This window comes from Fukomys damarensis, unplaced genomic scaffold (genome assembly GCF_012274545.1).
Source record: "Fukomys damarensis isolate Sample0158 unplaced genomic scaffold, DMR_v1.0_HiC HiC_scaffold_17, whole genome shotgun sequence".
Lineage (NCBI taxonomy): Eukaryota > Metazoa > Chordata > Mammalia > Rodentia > Bathyergidae > Fukomys > Fukomys damarensis.
Genome location: NW_022900929.1, coordinates 36,197,183 through 36,219,093, shown reverse-complemented (window position 1 = coordinate 36,219,093; position 21,911 = coordinate 36,197,183). Strand labels below are relative to the sequence as shown.

Here is a 21,911-nt window from a genome sequence, read left to right as displayed (position 1 = left end):
CACCTGTCTGGCCCCTCTAGACATTTAATAGACATAGACACATGCCTAAAACAATTAATTTTGTTTGGCCTGACTATTAAGAGATCCAAGAGAAGCTGTGTTACTATAATCCAAACACCTGAGATAAACAACTTAAAAAGATAAAAGCTTTCATCTGGCTCATGGTCTATTTATTGTAGGTGGTTTCAGACCATAACCAGGGCTGTGCCGAGGCAGCATATCCTGACGAAAGCAGGTAGTGAAGCACCCTGTTTCGCTTATGGTCAGCAGAAGAGAAAGATAGAAACAGGAAGATCCCACTGTCCTTCCAGGATCTGAGACCTCCCACTAGGCCCAACTTTGTTTTGCTTGTATTTTTTTAGGACAGGGTCTTGCTATGTAGTTCACGCTGGCCTTAAACTCACTATATATCCAAGGCTGGCCTTGAACTCGATGCTCTCCTGCTTCAGCCTCCTGAGTGCTGGGATTACAGGCGTGTGTCTCCACGCACAGCTTTAGTCCTGATTTTTAAAGGTTCCACCACATCCCAGTAGTGCCAAGCTGAGGAATAAACCTCTAACAGGTGAGCCTTTGGCAGACACTGAAAATCCCAACTATCGCAGAAGCACAATTGGATTGAGCAGAGGGATTCCCGAAGCTTTGGCCAGGACTCTTCCAGGAATTATGCATGCCGGGAACAGAGGGTGTCCAAGGTTACTTCCTAACCCTTGGGTACCTTAACATCCTAGATGTTTTGTGAAGAGCTGATACTCTGTATTGGTTTTACATGAATTCCAAATGAGCATCACCTCTCCTGTGCTTTAAGAGGAATGCTTTAGGAGAAATTGTATCTCTTCTTTTCTTTTGCTTTTTGTATGCCTGAGGATTTACTTGGCTGTCTTGTAATAGTTCAGGAGAGTATCCAACTTTATGATGCCATTAAGAAGCAAAACATCCGGGGATTTAGCTCAGCGGTTTGGTGGCCTGCCTTGCAAGTGCAAAAACCCGAGTTCATTCCCCAGTACCAAAAAAAAAAAAAAAAAAAAAAAAAAAAAAAAAAATGTTTTTTCAGGAATTAACCTTTTTCTCTTTAGAGATTCAATATAAAGTGACAACCAAAACCTCATTTATTATTGCATTGAACTCAGAAGCCAAAATGTTTATTAGGGCTACTTATGTCTCAATGGTAGAGTACTGCGCAGTAGGCCATAAGAAATAGATACCATTTCAGAGCACATCTAATAAGTCCACCCCCATGCTATGCTGTACTCCATCATGTTGTAAATCCTCCTCCCTGAGAAACATATTTAATTCATTTTTTATGGTGGCAATCTGTGGGCTTCTCATCATAACTCTGTATTATGCTCTTTCAATGACACTTGCATTTTCAGTCTTAAGAACAACTTTTTTTTTTCCTCTTGTGGATTTTGTTGCATATTTTACAAATGATATACCAAGTTGTTTTCTTCACCTTGTGTCTTCTCAAAATTTTTTGGTTATCCATTATTTTGTGTTTATTTGCCTGCAGATATTAAAGTAATACATTATTTCTTTGCACAGGCCCAAAGAATACTGAGGCTGGGTGTGGTGGCACACTCCTGTCATCCTAGTGTTTTGGGAGGTTGAGGCAGAAGGATTGCAAGTACAAGTTCAGCAGTTACTGACTTTAGTGAGACCCCATCTCAAAATTTTAAGAAGGGCTGGGGATGTAGCTCAGGACAAAGGCCCTGGATTCAATCCCTACTCTGAAAAAATTTTTGATACTGTCAAAATCTTTCTTGCAGTACTGGGGGTTGAACCCAGGGCCTTTGTCCTGAGCTACATCTCTAGCTTTTTCATGTTTTTTATTTTGAGACAGGGTCTCATTAAGTTGCCTAGGCTGGACTCCTGCCTCAGCCTCCCAGAGTATTGGATTATAGGTGTACACCAAACATGGCTGGCTATTAGTATTGAATTCTAATGACTGCTTCTGTATGCATGAAGGAGGCCCTAGCCCAGCCCACTCCCAATATATCTTGGTTATTAAACTGTTCTAAATAAAATCCTATTGAGCTCCAGGGCTCCTTGAATGCCCTATATGTGCTGCTTCTTGGTATTTTAAACACATCTTACAGAAAGCTTCTTGACTTGCTGGGGAGCCTTTCAGTTTGCATGAGAAAAGCCTAGAAGATATTCTGCTCTTATCTCCAAAAGCACTATTTTCTGAGTAGTTTTTGTTTATTTTTTGCTTTTTCCTTTCAGTGAGCCCATAATGGGTAGGATTAAGCTTAGCTACATAACAGCATAGTTAATTTTTTTGCATATAAAAGTCTGGAGTTGAGGACCTCTTCTGTCTTGATGTTTCTTCCTTCATGTGGCCCTTGTGGACTAAAGAAGTGGTCTTGACTCCAGCCTTCATACTTGTATTTCAGCCACCTGAAAAGAGAAAGGAATGAGGATACATCCCTTTCTTTTCAGGTCACTTCCTCTAAATTGCATATGCTAGTTCTTCTTACATTTTATTGTCTAGAAATTAATCCATTGACCACTCTTAGCAGCGAAAGCCTAAGAAATGTACTCAGCTAAAAGGTCCAAGGTTCTGTTTCTACAAAATAAAGGAGGAGTAGATCTTAAAGATAGTCAGTAGTCATTGACCTTTAGGGAGTAATACCACTTGGGTCATTAAAACAAGTCAGCCAAAATAAAGGCCTTAAAAATTGCCAGTCAGCCTGCTGGCTTCCATGTCTTGTTCCTGTCTTTGGGTTGGCCTCACTTGGTACTCAGATCCTGACATTATTCACCATTTGTCTAATTGTGACATTCTTTAATGGCTATGGTCTACTCTTTCACCCCAGCCACCATTACTGGATTCATGTATACCTTTAAGCTTTATACCTTTATGCCTTAGGAGCCTTCTCACTTTGTATCAAAACTGTCCAGGCTGGGGATTTAGCTCAGTGATGCCGCCTCCTGCCTCGCAAGCACAAGGTCCCAAGTTTGATCCCTGGTACCAAAAAAAAAAAAAACAACCCAAAAAACATCTCTGTGCATTTTCCCCAAAGTTTGGTGTTACTTGTCTGACCAACTGCCAGTGTCCACTGCTGGTGTGCTATGCTGTGGAAGGGCCAGGAACACCAGACCTGCCTGGACCAATCCAGCAGGTTTGCAGGATTTTCCCTCTGCCATTTTAAGCCCCAGAGTATGCAGGCCTCTCTTTGCTTGAGGCTTGCTGGCAGGCCTTCACTGGATTCACTGTGCTTTATTAGGTATTCGCCTCAGTAAAAAATATCTTACACTAGGCAATCCCAGTTTCTCTGGAAGGCTACCCTGGGCAATTTAGAGAGACCCTGCCTGAAATATAAAACCCAATGCTCCATGGCTTCAATCTCAGTACTGGAAAAAAAAGTCTTAGAAATGTCTGCTGTTTTTGAATCTTGCTTCTTTGATCCAGTGATTCTTGGACACAAAGTCATGGCTTTCCGGCACTCTTTCCCAGGAAGGTTAGTTGCATTCATATATACTCTTCTTACATAAAGACAAAAGACAGGACTAGGCTGGGGGCTGGAGCTGGACTCAGCCGAGAGTTGTGATGACTGTGTGTTTCTCTAACAGTGGAATATGTTACTCCTTTCTGCATCTCAGTGGTTTTTACCTACTTCATCACCAGCCTGGTGCGAGGATGATTTGGTTTGAATGTCCCTGTAATTTTGAGAAATTTGTGAAAGAGACTCAGTTCAGCACAAGAGGTCTCACAAAGCAAATGAGACAGCTCAAGTTGTGTTAAGTATTTTCACCAGTGCTACATGCTTAGGCAGTCTGTGCTAGAATCTTTGGTATCAGGGTTGTGCTTGCTTCCAGGAATGAGTTTGAGAGTATTGCTTTCCTTTTGGTTTTATTTAAGAGTTTGAAGAGTAGTGGCATTAGATTGTCTAAAGTTTTTGTAGAATTCAGCCATGAATCCATCAGGACCTGGGCTTTTCTTTGTTGGTAGTTTTTTTGGGGTTTTTTGTTGTTGTTGTTGTTGTTGTTGTTTTACTTCTTCAATTACATTGACTGATATTGGATTACTTAGGTTTTTATCTTCTTGATTCAGCTTTGGTAAATCATATGTATCTAGGAATCTGTCCATTTCATCTGGGGTTTCCATCATCTTAGAGTAGAAGTTATCAAAGTAGATATTGATGATCTTTATAGATACCAGATACATTGTGATTTTGCCCTTTTCATTCCTTATTGCATAGATTTGGGTCTTTTCTTTCCTTTTCTGATAAAGTTGGCTACGTGTTTGTTATTTTATTTAATCTTTCAAAGAACCAACTCTTCAATTCATTGATACTTCGTATTGTTTTCTTAGTCTCAATCGCAATAATTTTTGCTCTGATCTTTGTGATTTCCTTCCTCTCTCATATGCCCTGTAGGTTTAACTGGCTCTTCTTTTTCTAGAAGCTTAAGGTTCAACATTAGGTATTTATTTTACCTCACTCTGGTCACTGCTATAAATTTCCCTCACAAGACCCTTTTCATTGCCTCTCATGAGTCCCAGTATGTCATACTGGCATTTTTATTCAGTTGTAAAAACTAATTCCTTCGCTTTCATTTGTGACCCACTGGTTGTTCAGGAGGGTGTTACTTAAATTTTACATAATGTATTTATGTAGTTTTTGTGGTTTCTTTTGCTGGTGATTTCCAATTATATTGCTGATAATGTGTGTGGGATAATTTCAGTTCCTTTCCATTTATTTAAGCATATTCTATGAGCTAATATGTAGTCTGTTTTGGAGAAAGTCCCATGTGCTATTGAAAAGAATGTGTATTCTGTTGTGGGATGGAACACTCAGCAGATATCTACCAAGTCCGTTTGTTCAAAGGTTTAGTTTGGTTTTGTTGATTTTTATTTATTTTTTTGTCTAGTTGATCTATTTGTGACAGTTGGGTATTGAGGTTCCCCATTACAATTGTATTCATGTTTATTTGATTTTTCATATCCATTAGTATTTGTTTTATAGAGTTGAGTGGGCTGGTATTTGGTGCAGATATATTTATCCCTCTTAGATTTTTTTTTCCTTAACAAGAATGTAGTGACCTTATTTATCTCTTCTGATCATGCTTGGCTTGAAATCCAGTTTGTCTACAAATAGAGTAATTACTCCTGCTTGAGTATTGTTTTCCATCCTTTGACTTTCAGTCTGAATTTCTTTTTGAGTTACGTGTGTTTCTTGTATACAGCATATTGTTGGATCTTGTTTTTTGATCCATTCTGTCAGTCTGTTTCTTTTGATTGGTGAATTGAGACCAGTCACATTGATGGTTTTAACTGATATGTACTAAGTTACTCTTATCATGTTATTTTCATGTTGTTGGTTCCTTTTTCCTTTCTATTTAATTTTCTTGTCTGGTAAACTCATTCTATTGGAATTCTTGGAATTTTCTTCATTGTCTTTTTCTAAAATATCCTTCAGAACTTTTGGAGTATTAGTTTGTTGGTCATAATTTCTCTAGGTATCTTATTTCTCCACCAATTTTTAAAGATAATTTTTTGAGGTACATCGGTCTGGGTTGGAGGTTGTTTCCTTTTAGAGCTTGAAATACTTCACTCCAAGCTCCCTTTGACTTTGTGTTGAGAAGTCTGCTGTGATTCTGATGGGTTTTCCTTTATAGGTGATTGGTTTCTTTTCTCTAACAGCTTTTTCTTTTCTTTTTTTTTTTTTTTTTTTCCTGGTACCAGGAATTGAAGTCAGGATCTTGTGCTTGTGAGGCAGGTATGGTGCCTTGACTGAGCTAAATCCCTGACCCTCTCTAGCAGCTTTTAATACTCTGTTCTTGTGTTGAATTTCTGGAATCTTGACTATTATATGCCTTGGTGTCATTTTTTTAAAAATTCTGAACATGGCTATTTGGAGTTCTATATGCCTCACTTATCTATATCTCCAGTTTTTTTTCCATGCTTGGAAATTTTTCTGCTACTATTTCTGGGTCCAGGCTTTTATACCCTTTGTTCTATCTTCTGATTCTTCATTGATTGCAGTTATTCATACATTAGTTTTGTTTGTTTTTTTTTTTGTATTGTCCATCAGCTGTTGGATTGATTTTTCATGGTCCCTTGCTATTTTTACAAAGTCTTTTGTTTGATGATTGCCAAGCACAGTCCTGTCTTCTAGACCTAATATTCTATCTTCACATTGGTCAACTCTGCTGTGTATACTTTCAGTAGAATTTTTAATCTTCTGGATTTCTATTTGAGTCTGTTTTATCGAATCCAGTTCTTTTCTATGTTGGGCTTTCATGGTTTCCACGTCTTTCCTAAGCTCTTCTGTTTTTTTTATCTGTGTCTTCTCTAGATTCACTGGTCATTTCTTTCATTATGGACATCATCTCTTTAATTATCTCTGTTTTGTTTTTTGTCAAAAGACCTACTGATCTATTTTATTACTTAGGCTGCCACCATTTCATAAAATTCAGCGGGGTTTTTTTTTTTTTTTTTTTTCTTCCACCTCAGCAGCCCCTTCATTTGCCTTGGGCAAGTTGGGGTGTATTGGTTTCATCTTCCTTTTAAGTCTTTTTATTTTATATTTTTGCTGTTACTGTTTATTTGTTTTCTGTGTTGTGGCTTGTAAATTGTTTATGGTAGTTACCTTATTACTAGTATCAGGACCTCTTTAGGAAATGACTAATTTTCAGAGATGTCTTCAAGGAGCAGCTTCCTTTTGACTTTTGAGTCTGTCCCAAGATCCTGCCTCTTCAGTTTATTAGGGATAAAGGGTTGCTGTCTGGCCTCACACCCAGTTCTTTGGTACTGGACTAAAATATCGTATGTGATCCCCAGACAATCTAGGTATTGGCATACAAGGAAGATCAATTGATCACAACAGTGATGTCTCTTTGGCTAGAGTAGTACAATCAGTAATAATAGCATCAAGCACAGACTAGAAAATAACAAACTGTGAGAATTTGCCACCTTTAACCATAGGTGCAAGATTTATAGTTATAAAGCAAGATCTAAGACAAATAGGAAATTATATACAGTGAATATCCACTTAATAGAACAATTTTACCCTTAAAATTTAAGAGCTAACAATAAAAATTAGAGAAATAAAAGAAGAGGAAGAGATTAGAAGCAAGACTGAAAAAATATGAGAAGAGGAAAAAATGGAAACAAAGTCTTTGTAAATAGGGGAGGGCAGAGGGGATAAAAGGAGGGCAGGGAAAAAATGAGAACCAAGATCTGTCATGTAAAGGTACAAGATCCCAATAAAGATGTGACATGCTGGAGAAAACACTGGTAAATTTTTGTCTAGGTTTTATGTCTGTTTTTCTATTTTTAATGAATAAGGCATTTTATTAGACCAGCATCGTTTGTGACCATGCTTGTTGTTGGCAGCTCCCAAAAGTCCAAGCATTTAGTCCATGCAGTATGTTTGCAACCCATATCTTAGTTGCTTTGCACTATTTTCCCCTCACCCCAGGACTTGGGAGACCTGGTGAGCCACGATCAGAGCCTCAGCTGAAGTGGCTGGGCAAGACCCCATGTCTCTGATGTCTCCTTAGAGGACTTGGTCATGGAGGCAAACCCAGGGCCACCCCAGAGTTACAGGTGCAGCCCTGTGCATGTGGATACACCTGTGTGTAGAGCCAGTTCCCGTGGTAGGGGCAAGCTTTTTATGCCTGGCCAGCTTAACTCTCTTGCCCATTATGGGACTTTCTCAGGGTGGTTGGTGGACTCGTGGCAACCTATGATATCCTCTTGCCAGAACAGGCAAAGGGGATCTCAGTGGTTTTTTTTCTTTTTGTACAAGGGATCGAACTTGGGACCTTGCACTTGTGAGGCAGGCAGCAGTACCACTGAGCTAAATCCCTGGCTGGGATTTCAATTTTAAATATCTCTCAAAGGGAAGGGTTTTTTGTATGACATCCTTGCTTTGCTGAATTGTTGATAGAGAATGAATTATGGTAATACAGGAAAATACCAGTCTGATACCTATGTAAAATGTAATTACATGTAAAATTTTGGTAGTAGAACTTTTGAGCTGAGGTAATCATAATCTAAGATTGGCTGTCTGGAAAAAAATGTTCTTTTCCTCTTTTAGGTCAAAGAGCCCCCTGAAATCAATTTAATTCTGTACCCTCAGGGCCTAACAGGTGAAGAAGTATATGTGAAAATCGATTTGAGGGTTAAATGCCCACCAACCTACCCAGATGTGTGAGTACCTTTATAAATATTTTCAACGTGACTTTACTTTTGTTTTGACAGCATAGAAACATATTAAAACTTACAGTATTCCCCTCATTCCACATAAAATTTCATTTCATATCACTTGTATTTCAACAAAATTACATTTGTTGTAGACATTTTCATAAAACCTGGTTTAAATCTGCTTAGAGTTGTAGAATCTCACTATCAGTGCTAATGTTTGCTTTATGGCTACTTGTTTTTGCTAACCTATTAATTTATTTAATTCTTCACAAAGTAGGAAGAGAAAATATGTAGAAGAAAAGGCTAAAGGCACATCAACTACTTAAAGCACTTGTATAATACTTAATTTTAAAGTACAAATGATCTGGACATGATGCTATATATCTTAGCACTCTTGAAAGGCTGAGGCAGAAAGATCACAAGTTTGAGCCCAGCCTGGGCAATTAAGCAACTTAGCAAGACCCTGTCTCAAAATTAAATAAATAAATAAATAAAGGGCTAGGAATGTAGCTCAGCATGAAGACCTGTGTTCAATCCCCAGTATTTAAAAAAGAAAAGTAGGAATGACATTGGGTGTAGTGGCACATTCCTCTAATCCCAGCTATTTGGGGGGCTGATGCAGGAGGATTGCAAGTTCAAGGGTAGGCTAGACTATAGGACCCTGTTTCAAAACAAAAAATGAAAATGGGCTGATAGAGCACTCCTAGGTTTGAACCCAGTATCACAAAAAATTTAAAAGTATGTTGGACATTAGAAATCAGGTAGCCTCCTGTGCCTGCCTGAACCTCTTAGTACAGGAGTACTGAGAGATGCTGTGCTCCACAGTGGGGTGCTGCTGGCAAGTCCTCTGTTTGCAGAGCTGTCCCTTGTAACATAGGATGTTTAACATCCTTGACCCTACCTTGTAATGTCAGGCATGTTTGCCATTCACTGAGACAACACAAACCCACGCATGTCCAAACACCCCCTGAAGGTGACATCACTTCTGGCTGAGAATCACCGGGAAGAGCAACAGTATCAGCCATCAGGACCCAAGGGTCTCTTGTTGAAGTGTCACATGTGCTCCACACAATCCTTCCCCTGGTCTTCCTCACATCTTCCCAGAAAATATTGACATCTGCCATTTATCAGAAAGAATGTGATACTACAACAGCCAAGTGAGAGAAATACATAGGACAGGATTGGTGGCATGATATTAAGTGGAACTTCACTGTGCAAGGGATCAGCAAAGGTTTGAGAAGAAAAGTGGCAAATAAAAGTCAGCACTGTGGTCCACACAGTGGGCAAATGTGACTCGGGACATGATAAGACAGGTCATGACCGAGTTCCTTCAAGGCAGTAAATCTTGTTTGCACTCAAAGTTGTGTTGAGAGTATACACGATAAATATGCAAAAGATTAATTAATGTGAGAAATAGTTAAACTTCTGAAGGGAAGTTAAAATAGTGCCTCTGTAGGTATTTTAGATTTTTGGTTTTTTTCTACTGCTTGGGAGGCCAACAATTTAATTCACTTCTGACATGAACTATCCATAATTAACACAGATCGCATAGAGTAAGGTTCTGTCCCACAAACCCGCTGATCCTACCAGTGCAGGTGCTAAACCCAATGATGCTGACTTGTAAATGGTAGCTGTACATTGGGAGTTACCATGGCCTCCTCAAGTTCCACAGTTTACTAGAGTCCCCCCATGGAACTCAGGAAATTATTTACACATGCCATTTTATCAGAAAGGATATGACTGTCGAATGGCCAAGTGAGAGATGCTCAGAGCACAGTGTGGGGCAGGGCCCATGGCCTCTATGCCTCCTTTCTCTAGGCCTTTTCTCTACCTGGCACCTCCAGAGTCTCCCTAAACCCTGTAGTCCCATCCCATAGGCATAATTGCTTAGGCAGTTGGCCATTGGTGATTGAGCACACAGAGGTCTGCAGTGGGGTTGAAATTTCCCATCCTGTAGTCCAAGCTTAGGATCCAGGTAACCAGCTCCCTGACCTATAGCTCTCCAACCACAAGAGTCCATGTCCTCAGCAGAGACTCTGGTGAAGCAGGAAGGGGTTTGTTATGCATAGTATATGATGCTCCCCTCACCTCTGTCTCTAGGGAAAGTTCAAGAGTGACAGGGGCTCTGTGCTGGATTCAAAGACGTGCACATATATAGATGTGCATGTATGTGTAAATATGTGCATAGATGTGTTTCGTGCCATAGACTTGAGAACTCTAGGTTTACTCTTGAAAAAAAAAAGTTTGGATATAGAAGTGCTGAAGTGCTAATTATTGTCTGTGAAAGTAGAGAAATTGGACACTGTCCAAATGCTAAACACTAGTGTAGGGTTCCTCAGCCTTGACACAGTTGACATATCAGACAGGATCATTTTCTGTTGTGTTTACTGTCCTGTGCTTTGTAGACTTGAGTATGTGTATGGTACTGGGGATTGAACCCAGGGCCTTTGCACTGAGGTATACCCCCAGCCCTCTTTAAAATTACTTGAGACTTGAGACAGGACCTTTCTAAATTGCCCATGCTGGGCTTGAATCTTCCTGTCTCAGCCTCCCAGAGTGCTGGGATTATAGGTGTACACCACTATATACATCTGATTGCTTAATTTAAAAAAATAATAATAATTATGTAAGACTTGATTGGAGGAAATAGTCCTCTCCCTTTAAAGTAATATAAATGCAGGGAAATATTCCTTTCTGTTCTTAATGCCACTGTGAGAGCGAGGACTGAATAGCATTTGTGTGCATTTTCTCCTGAAAAGTACTATTTCCCAGACTTCCATCTAACTAGGCAGGTAATGAATATAGTAAGCTGTCACACCTAATCAGAGAGTAGTGTTGAAAGAATGTAGGAAGGGAAGGAGTTGAGACTTCACTAACATAAAATACCATGAATCACTCAAGAGTGTTTTATAGGAAGCAGTGAGTCATCTTCTCATCTGAAACACTTAAAAAAAAAAAAAATCTCATTTAATCCCAGAGAGTTACTAGTAGATGTTTATTGCAGGGAATGAAAGAAAACCTGAGGGCTGGTTGTATCATTGCCTTGAGCAGAAAACATCAATATAAGTGAGCTCTGCAGGGTGAAGAGGAGCATGAATCAAGCACCCGTGGATAGACAGGGTATGCAGAGTGTACACGACTAGGTTTACAAGAGAGCTGGTGAACATGTCTTGTGTTCACAACCACTATGAGTATTGGGATGAAGCATGATGTGGGAATAGTCCATGGATCACCATGGCTCCATTGTGCCTGGCATCCTTGTTATGCTTTCTGCTACAGCACATGACTGATGAAGCTGTTAGACTCTTGCCACCAACCTGTCAGGGTTAGGTGAATCGATGCTGGTGCAAGTGAGGGTTGAGAATCACCATGCAAGGAAGTCCATGGTTAAATGGGCTGGAGTCAGACTCAGCAGGACATTTTATTTTTTAAAGAAAAAACCCAGAGTTGGAGATCAGGGGCAAATTAGAAGCAACACATAATAAATGATGTTGGGAAATTTTAGATTGTAAAACTGAAGTCAGACAGAAGAGCTGAGAGATAACCAATTGAGCCCAGGAAGTCTGGGTCTCCCCAGGAAATAGGGCATCTGGCAGCTCAGCCTGAGGATTGGCCACTCCCTATTGAGTACTTGGTCAACTAGAGTTGCTGGGATGTGGCTGAAATGCTTTTGAGATAAAGGGAAATGTTTCTGGTTGCTTGGAAAGGTTCACCCACAAGGTCTGTGGAATCCGCATTACCTCAAGTGTGCTGGGAACTTACCAAACATTAATACAAAAAAACTGTCCTTTCTGGAATAACTCCCTTTTTCTTTCTTTTTCAGAGTTCCTGAAATAGAGTTAAAGAATGCCAAAGGTCTGTCAAATGAGAGTGTTAATTTGTTAAAATCTCGCTTAGAAGAACTGGCCAGAAAACACTGTGGGGAGGTAAGAATTAACAGAACAGTGATTGTCCAGGGTGCTCACCAGCATTTGCTTTCCAGACTTTTCTTCACCTTACAGGCTTTTTTCACGGACCTCAAATCCAGTTTTGACTAATTCATGTTGTTTCTTATTGGTATGTAGAAAGAGAGACTTTGCTATTTGCATGCATTTAATTTACAGGATTTTGGGTTGTAACTTGTAGAATGTATACAAATGGTCATATCAGAGCTTAAGGACTTTTCTGAAACCAGCTGACATAAACCTGACCACACTTTATGCACACAATGATTACATCTTTATTGGAGCTTCTTTATTAGAAAATGAAGAAAAATGATTTTGGACCAAACTTTGCTGCTTCTCCCTTTTGTATATCAAGAAAACTGTTTTCCTTCTTGATAATGATTATTAGTGATGTACTCTACTTCAATTCAGGCATGGTGGCACACGGCTGTATCCTCAGGACTCGGGGATGAGGCAGGAAGATCAAGAGTTTAAAGCCATCTTGCACTATAAGTGAGGCCCTATCTCAAAAACAAGCAAAAGAAAAGATTTTCAGTGTCTCTTCTATACTTAAGCATTTACACTGAGCTAAGTACTAATTCTTTTCTAACCCTTTTGAGAGCCAGGGTCTCGATATGAATTCTCCCACAGGTGGCAGACTGCAGGGCAAGACTAGGTAACCCCTGGAAGGAGAGTAGGACTGTGTTTTCCTCAGGCAGGCCAGGCCAATTTCCATCTTGTATAACCTTTCTCTTCTGTACTTTTGTATAAAATCTCTCAGTGTTTAGTTTAATGTGTTAGTCAGCTTTTGGTTGCTCTAATGACTGAGATAAGTGAACTTTCAAAGAGAAAAGGCTAACTTTGGAAATTTTGGTCTTTTACTGATTGATCCTGTTCCTTTGGGCTTGTGGCGAGGCGGCACATCATGGCTGAAGTGCCATAGTGGAGTGGAAACATCTCCACATAACTCATGACTGAAAAGCGAAAGAGAAGAAGAGAAAGGGGCAAGGCTGTCACTGTCCTCTTCCAGGGCATAACCCCAATCACCTGAAGGCCTCTCGTAGTCCCACCTCTTAAAGTTTCTGCCACCTTCCAATAGTACCAAGTTGGGATCCAAGCTTGTAACACATGAACTCGTAGACATGGGAGGGTGACATGAAGGGGACATTCTGGATCCTAACAGCTCTGGGGCAGCTCATGTTCCACGATCATGTCCTGTAAGAATTAGGAAGAGCAAGGAGGGGCCAGCCTAGGCCTCTGCCTCTCTGAAGGAGCTCTCACCTCCTGGAAAGTGACTGGGCCGATTTCTATTTGCAGTCTGTGGTGTCATCGGCCGCAGTGCTGCCTGTGAGGTACCTTTTGACTACAGAAATTATGTCCACTTAAGTTGTTTCCAGGAGAACAGTGATTGATAATTTACAGAAAGGGATTGCAAAATAACCTGGAGCAAAACCTAGGCCTTTGGAATTATTCCAGATTTCTTTCAAGTGCATGGGGACTCTAATGTCTAATGGAAAAATAATAGTTTTATTGAAAATTCACCTACAAAATATCCTCTGGTTTCTTGGATTTGTGACTTATAATTTAATTGCTTTATTTTAAAGTAATCTTCTTGTTTTGATATAGTTATAGATAAACATGGCAATTGTAAGAATACAGTAAAACCCTAAGCACCCTCTACCCATTCGCCCCAATGGTAACATTTGCTCTACTATGGCATCATAGTCGGGGCATTGACAAGGACTCATTCAATATAGAGAGTAATTCTGTCACCAAAAACAGTCCCCCATGGCCAGGGATTTAGCTCAGTGGTGCCACCGCCCACCTCTCAAGCGCAAGGACCTGAGTTTGATCCCCGGTACCAAAATACGCGGGATCCTTCACCTCTACCCATTTGTAGCCCCCCCACTAGTTCCCCACTCTCTCCTTTACACCTGGCTGGCAACCTACCTATTCTCTATTTCCATTTTCCTCATTTCGAGAGTATTACATACAATGTATAAACTTTGAGGATTGGCTTATTTCACTCACCAGGATTCTGTAGAGATTCATCCAGCTTGTTTCATGTGTCACTAGGGGTTACTTTTTTTTTTTTTTGCTAAGTAAGAATTCCATTGTGTGGCTATACCACTTCACAAGTGAAGGGCATCTGGTTCTTTCAAGTTCTGGACTATTTCAAGTAAAGCTGCTACATATATTCATATATAGATGCTCTCCATCGTACAGTGGGATTATGTTCTGATAAAGCCGTTTTAAGTCAAAGATTCATTTAATACACCTAAACTACTGGGCATCAAAGCTTAGCACCATAGTACACTGTGAAGCAGCAGTCCCCCACCTTTTCTGGCCCCAGGGACTAGTTTCATGAAAGACACATTTTCCGTGGTCGGAGTGGTAGGGTTTGGAAGTGGAGGACTGGAGTGATGTGTTGTTGATTCAAGAGTGTGCAACCTAGACCCTTCTTCACATGTGCAGTTCACAGTAGGGTTTGTACTCCTGAGAATCTAATGCTGCCCGCTGATCTGACAGGAGGAAGAGCTCAGATGTAAAGCAAGCAGTGAGGAGCAGCAGTAAATACAGACAAAGCTTCACCTGCTCACACAACACTCGCCTCATACTGTGCTTCCCAGCTCCTGACAGACTGGGGGCTAGGAGCCACTGACCTGTAGGATGGCTTTGGTGTTTTGTGACCAGTTACAGTTAGATCTTTTCCTTCCACACCTTCATGTCCTGTTGTGCCCAGTTATTAGTCTAGGGCAGTAGTGGTGAACCTTATGGCATACATGCCTCAGCGAGCCATTTGTACCATTGAAAGCTCTAAAAGTTCTCCCATCATTGGCCTAGGCCATGGCCCCACATGTTGGGGACTCCTGTTGTGGAGGATCCCTTGTTTCTCCATGTAGCTCCATGGAGCTGCAGTTGACTGTTACTCGCTCAGCATAGCAATAGTGTTGTACCCCATGTCACTAAAGTAGAAGAAGGGAAAACGCAATGGAACAGAACCCAACCTAAAAGAGGAACAGCATCTTGACATTTGCTGTGACATCAGTTAACCTAAAGGACTTTATAATAAGTGAAATAAAATGGTCAGAATGAGACAAATACTGTATGATTCTACTTTTATAAGATAGACTATCCAGATTCAGAAACAGAAAGTAGAATGGGGGTAGCCAGGGACTAAGGCATAGTTGTTTTGTCATGGTTATAGAGTTTCCATCTAAGATGAAAAAGTTTTAGAAGTGGATACTGGAGATGTTTGCACAGCAGTGTAAATGCATTTAACATTATTGAATGTACACTTGAATATCACATTATGTATATTTCATCAGAATTTTTAAAAGACCCTTAGCACTCATCTGAGATACCCTCACGTAATGAAGTTTGAAAGGCCATTGAATGTGGAAATGCACTGCGCAAATCACTGTTTGTCTAAATTTTGTTTTCATTAAGTCTGAAGTATCAGGAAATCTAAGGCATACATAGTGCTAAAGATGTTTTTATTTTCAAGTAAAATAAGAGTATAATTAAGCTTTAAAGTATGGCGTAGGGATTCATTGTGGCATGGCATTCACTGATAACTGGGTATTAAAACGAGTCATTTAATTACTTGAATGGGAACAGACTCTCAAAAACAAGTGTTCTACAGCACTTCCACTTGCCTCTGCATGATTTTTAACCTGTAAGCCTTTTTCTTTAATCAGTCCAATAACTTACGTTTACCTCAGATTCTGTTTTTTAGAATGAGCAAAGTCAAATTCACTAATTCATTCAGCAAATATTCATTACCTGCCTGCCGTGCATCAGGTGCTGTTGTGGCACCAGGAAAGCCACAGTGAGCAAATCACTCAGCCACCTTTGGGGGAGCAGACAGAAAGCCACGTGGTAACTGTATAACAAGCCAGTACTGCAAAGAAAAAGGATGTCAAGGGGACTAGAGTGAGCTGCTGGAGTGATATTTATGGAAGGAGTTGGAGAGAGGCCTCTGAGATTTGAGCAGGGACCTGAGGCAAGACGAGGAAACACAGAAAATATTAGGGGGGCAGCTCAGAAAGTGGTTCTTTTCATCCAGTCATATACATTTTCATCAGACTTATTTGTACAGAAGATGTTAATAAATTAATCAGGTTTTTAAAAACCCTTGGCTCCTGTCTCTTGGTTTAGAAATGGTTTCTCTTTGACATAAGAGAAACCACCTTTTTCTTTTCCAGCTTTCTTCAGAAGAGTTTTTCTTAGAAGAGCTTGGCTTTAAACTGGTGTTTCTCAACTCGAAATAAAAATGTATCCAGTAAATAACATAGTTTTGGTGATATAAAATTATATTAACTTCACGCAACAAGCACTGTGGTTTCTTGACATTTACTTCCTGAAAGACAGAATACCAAGGGAACTGACTTTATATTCTGGCTCACAGTGCCTTGTTATTATTTACCATCCCATTAAGTTCCTTTAAGAACTGCTTGAAACATATAATAAAAATAAGAAATTTTAAGTTACTTCATTAAAACTGGGAAAAAAGAAATCTCAGTGCTGCATTCCCCATCTGTGGAAGTGGCTTGGCACTTTGCCTCCAGCCTGGGGCCCAGTCAGGGTGGGGTCTCCAAACCCCTCATGTTGCTTTACCAACCAAAGCGCGATTTATGATTTAGCTAGGGGTGGGGAGAGTTGCTTCCCATGTTCACATTAAGAATGTCAGGGGAGAGATGAGATCCTTTGTCTTCCCAGCTCTTCTTTTCTCAATGGAGAAGAAATACTAAGCAGCCTCCTGCTGGGTCACTACTAGCAGGGCGTTAGTGAGAATAGAATAGAACACTTGCAGAATCCCGGGAGAACAGATAAAGTTCTAAAGTTGGTGATGAGTGCTCTGCTCATCAGTCATTGTACAGACAGCTATCCTAGTTGGGAAGCTTTTGCTTTCATGCAATCTTATTTATTTGTAGAGAAAAGTATTTTATTGAATAAGAAAATGCCAATAAAATGAGATCTGTTAAAAAAAAAAAAGGAAGCTTTTTCTTTATCTAAGTAGCAATTTGTCTTGATTGCAACACACTGCAGTGAACACCTTCAAAGCTTCTGCTTCAATGGCATCCTACACCTGATCTAAGAATGGAATAGCAATGCAAGTCAAGGCCTTACAAGTGCTTCTGATGGCCAGCTTGTCTTGGTAGCATCTCCTATCTGGGTCCTGTCCCCATTATCTGATCATTGTGTCCATTTCTGTTGACTTGTTTAGGTGATGATATTTGAACTGGCTTACCACGTGCAGTCATTTCTCAGCGAGCATAACAAGCCCCCTCCCAAGTCGTTCCATGAGGAGATGCTAAAGAGGCAAGCTCAGGAGGAGCAGCAGCGGCTTTTGGAGGCCAAGCGGAAAGAGGAGCAAGAGGTAATACCCTCCCTTTCCCACCCTGCACTGTGGGTACAGCTTAGGGGCCCACAAGCTTCTGTGGGTCTTTATTCTGTCTCTGCCTATGAACAAGCATATCTCTAAGTTTTGCTCAGTGTTTGTTTCAAAAAATGTGGATTCATGTGGTCAGAGGCCTAAAAGTCACAGAAGCACAGTGCCTGGTTCCCTCCCAGCAGTCTTCATGCTGCTAAAAGAAAAGAGAGAGCTGGGCATGGTAGTGCATGCTTGTAATCCCAGCCCTGGGGAGGCTAGGCAGTAGGACTACCATGAGTTTGAGGTAAGCTCCATAGTGAGCTCAAGACCTTCCTTGACCATATAGCTAGATATTGCCTCAAAAAACCACAAAAAAAAGAGAAAGAAAGCTTGTTAACTAGGCTTCCTGTGGTCTTTCTGAGTTTGCCAAGCTTACAGTAATTCACTCAGTTTGGACACTGTTTTTTTGTATGTGTTGCTAGAGATTGAAACCCAGAGCCTTCAAATGGAGCTACGTCCCCACACCCCTCTTTTAAATTTAATTTTTAAAAAAATTTCGAGACAGGGTCTCATTAAATTGCCCAGGCAAAGCTAGAACTGTGATTCTTTTGCCTCATCTTCCCAGAGTGCTGGGATTACAGGTATGCACCACCAAGACCAGCCTTGCCTTCTTCTTTATGTAAAACAAGTATCCCATGCCCTAATGAGTAGTAAAAGCCAAGAACTGCACTATTCTTTATGCTTATCTGTTTATATAGGATATGAACTCCTGCCTTACTTTAACCCAGGGGGACATAACACATTTTTTGCCATAAAGGTGCATAAGTATAGGTGTGTCAAACCCACATTTATTTTTTAAAACATTTCTATTGATTAATTATTAATTTTAGGGCAACTCATTTTCAAATCCCCATTCTGTCTCTCTTAGGGAGAAGCTTTTTTCTCTCAATAAACTCTTCCTACTCTTAAAAAATATAAATATATTTTAATTTTATGAGTTTTATTATATTAAGCAATGAATGTTTAACAGGAAAAATCACAAAAATAAAGTATTGTATTTTTAATATTTATTGAGTGTTTATAAAAAAGTATCAAAATTTTCAACATCAACGGGTTTTTGGTGTACAGAGTCTAAAAAAGAACATCAGAAATAAAACCTATGTGAACTACAGTGAAATTACCAATAGCACTCTACAAAAAAATCTTCAATTATCACATCTAAGGCAGCCTTCACACATGATAAACAGCACATTCAACACACATATCACTTATACTGACAGCATATGTGTTTTGCTTTCCTGGCTTTTTTGTAGGATATACTTGACATCTCACCGGTCTTGCTGTTTTGTCAGGAGGTTCTTATTATACTATGCAATGTGTAGTTACAGGAACATAAAATATCTATAAAATAAAGTATTAAATTCTTAATATGTATTGCATGTTTAGAATAAATGTCAATATTTTCACATAAAGCAACATTTTACTCGCTTACAAAACCTAAAAGATAGTAACAGAAATAAAAACCTATGTGAACTACAATGAAAATACCAATAAAACTCTACAACAAAAATAATCTTTGCTTCAATTATTACACCTAAGGCAGTCTTCACACATGAAAATTGCATGTTCCATACACAAGTATCACTTACCCTGATAGTGCATATGTTTTGTTTTCCTGTTCTTTCTTTAAAACACATTTGACATCTTTTGGTTTTCCTGTTGCCTTAGTAGGTCTTTGGGATCCTGTGCCTGCCTGTTCATCTGTCAGCTCACCAGTGTGCTCCACAATTTTTTGGAGTAGTTCATTGGGCAGAAACATTTTGTTTTTCCTCTGCTATAAAAGATCTCTTGTGAGTTCCAGCTCCAATCCTCTAAGAAAATTTCTCCATGGTATTTTTCACTTATTATTTTCTTTGTAAACTATCAAACCATTTATGCCACACATGTTTAGGATTGAATAAAATACAACGATTAGCCAACACTTTGTTTCAAGTTACATCATAGTTGCTGCATAACTCATCGACAGCATCTACTTGCCTTTGGTTTTGTTGTAGAAACTCTGCATCTCAGGCTTCCATTCTGGGGAAGTTTCCCTATCAATATTTCTGTCATGGTATAATGTTGACATCAGCAGTTCCAGTTTGTTTTTCTTTGCCATGTACAAGGCCAATGTAAATCTTTCTGAAATCCAAAGATTGTACTATAGAATTCTCTGTTTTGAAATTATAACATTTGTAATTTCTGCTTTGTTCCTGAATACAGTCCCTATGCTTGTCAACTTGTGCTCTGTTATCAAATGTAACATCAATTGGAAACTGGTAAACCAATTATCAAATGTCACATTCTGATTAGTTTGGTAGACAGGAGCAGCAAATCTGTTGTTCACAGCATCATTTGGTTTACTGTATGAATAAGGACCTGGTGGCTAATTTCCAGGATAAATTTCTAAATGGAAAGCATAATGTCTTTTTGCGTCTGCAAGGTCATACATTTTTATACTGTTTTGCAGATTTTGAGGGGCATACTCCCTGAAGCTACAGTAGCCATGAAATGCTGCAAGATATTCAACAGTCATGTAATCAAATGGTGTATAAATTGCTTGGCAGTTACTCAAATCTGTCAAACAATGACCGGATAGCAGCCCAGATTATCAGTTTTTTTTCTTTTTCAGCTGGTGGTTTTGTCATCAAACCTCAGACAATCAAACCTCAAGCTCATGCCCATCATTTTTCTATAAGTCATTTACATTCTTGTGATTACCATGAGAAAGCCTTGCTAAGTACAGCAGACTTATGAATGCTTTCAGTTAAGCTACTGAGGTGTCATAATAAATACATTTCTGAATATAGCTATTGGTCCGTACATTTTACTTGTATTTCAGCCTTTGTATATTTCAAAACATCTTGTAGCATTTCATCTGTTAGAATTTCCAACGCTGAATATCAGTGCTGGCATTCTGCCCAATAGGTTTCACCCCTGCCAAGGTCCTCATTATATTTTTGGACCTAGTTCTAACATTGGATTGTTCCATTTCATTGCATGACCATTCTGTAACATATTGACTAGTCAAATACAGTCATTACTGTTTTCTTCATCCTCTAAATCATGGAGGTCTGCCCTCCCTGTGTCTATATAAGACAGTTCTTTCTCCACCTCCCTGTCATAGGAAATTTGGCTCACATGGCCAACGTCAAAGTCATCATCAGTAACATCAACATCATCATCATCTACCCACACCATTCTTCTGGTATAAAAACAAGTATTTTACTATAATAGATCATCTTCATTATCCATGCATGAGTAATCTGATGATTCATTTTTGATCTTCAAAACTTGCAAATGCAAAGGATTTTAAGTAATATAAAAACCCAATGGCAGGCCAGGGATTTAGCTCAGAGGTTCTGCTACCTGCCTTGTAAGCACAAGGACTTGAGTTCTATCACCGGTACCAAAACAAAACAAAAAAATAATCCAAGTAAAAGCAAAAATGTTTTCTGCTCAAATTTTTTCATGTAAACTTTATCTCATGAGTATATTGTCACGAGAATAAATGAATATGGAAATATAAAAAACAAAAACTTGCAACTCTGGTATTTCATGTGCCATTGTACTAAATGGGCTACTTCTACCAGAAATATCAAAAGAAAACTATTTTAAAAAACAAACCCTAGAATGGTGTAGGTATATTATATCCTGTGTGATGCTCAAGTGAACATATGCAGAACTTGTTAGGCAGAGCATAATGTGGGTGAAAACCCTGGTTTGACCTTTTTTTGCGTAGGTACACACACTTTGCCATTTGTCATACCAAGTGGGTAAACCCAAAGATCCTTTCCTGTGTCCCTCAGGGGAAGGTGCTGAGACATACGGCTGGCTATTATTATGCTACAGTAGAAAAGTATGGTATGGGTATATTTAACCCACAGTAATGCCCCAAATCCTTTAAGTCAAAGATAATATATGCCTCTAAATTTCCTCTTTTTTTTTTTTTTTGAGACAGAATCTCCTACTCTGTAGTTCAGGGCAACCTTGAACTTGCTATGTACCCAAGTTGGCTGCAAACTCATAACCCTCCTGCCTCAGTCTCCCAAATGCTGAAATTACAAATATGTTCCACCACACTGGCTTTTCTTCTTAATTTTAACAACTTTTTTTCTATTTAACCCTTTGATTGACTTACCTACAACATATTTTAGTCCAGATTGTACAGAGGTGAGTCCTGGTTTATTTTCTTCCTGGACATTTTCCTAACATGTTTATTAAGTAGTCATTCTTTGTATTTTCCTAAGAGATTTATTAAAGTCATAATTAAGTGACTTGTATATTTTCTTTACAAGTATATTTGAACTACTTATCTGTAGAAGGTTCTATTGGTAAATTATCTATTTTGTTCAAGCTATCTGCTTTTTCTTGCATCTTTATATATATATATATCTATATATATATATATAGATATATATAT

General features: G+C 39.2%; 1 protein-coding gene across 4 annotated transcripts in view; it reads left to right on the top strand.

Moving 5' to 3' along the window:
- Positions 1-21,911, top strand: part of Eif2ak4 (eukaryotic translation initiation factor 2 alpha kinase 4) — a 119,090-nt gene that overhangs the window by 6,754 nt on the left and 90,425 nt on the right. For 3 of the 4 annotated variants that reach the window (XM_033765018.1, XM_033765017.1, XM_033765019.1), the window contains 3 exons: positions 8,043-8,155; positions 11,973-12,075; positions 17,303-17,455. In XM_033765018.1, the coding sequence (XP_033620909.1) occupies positions 8,043-8,155; positions 11,973-12,075; positions 17,303-17,455 (369 nt within the window). The remainder of the gene's footprint in view (positions 1-8,042; positions 8,156-11,972; positions 12,076-17,302; positions 17,456-21,911) is intronic. The other variant, XM_033765020.1, reaches the window with a different exon arrangement.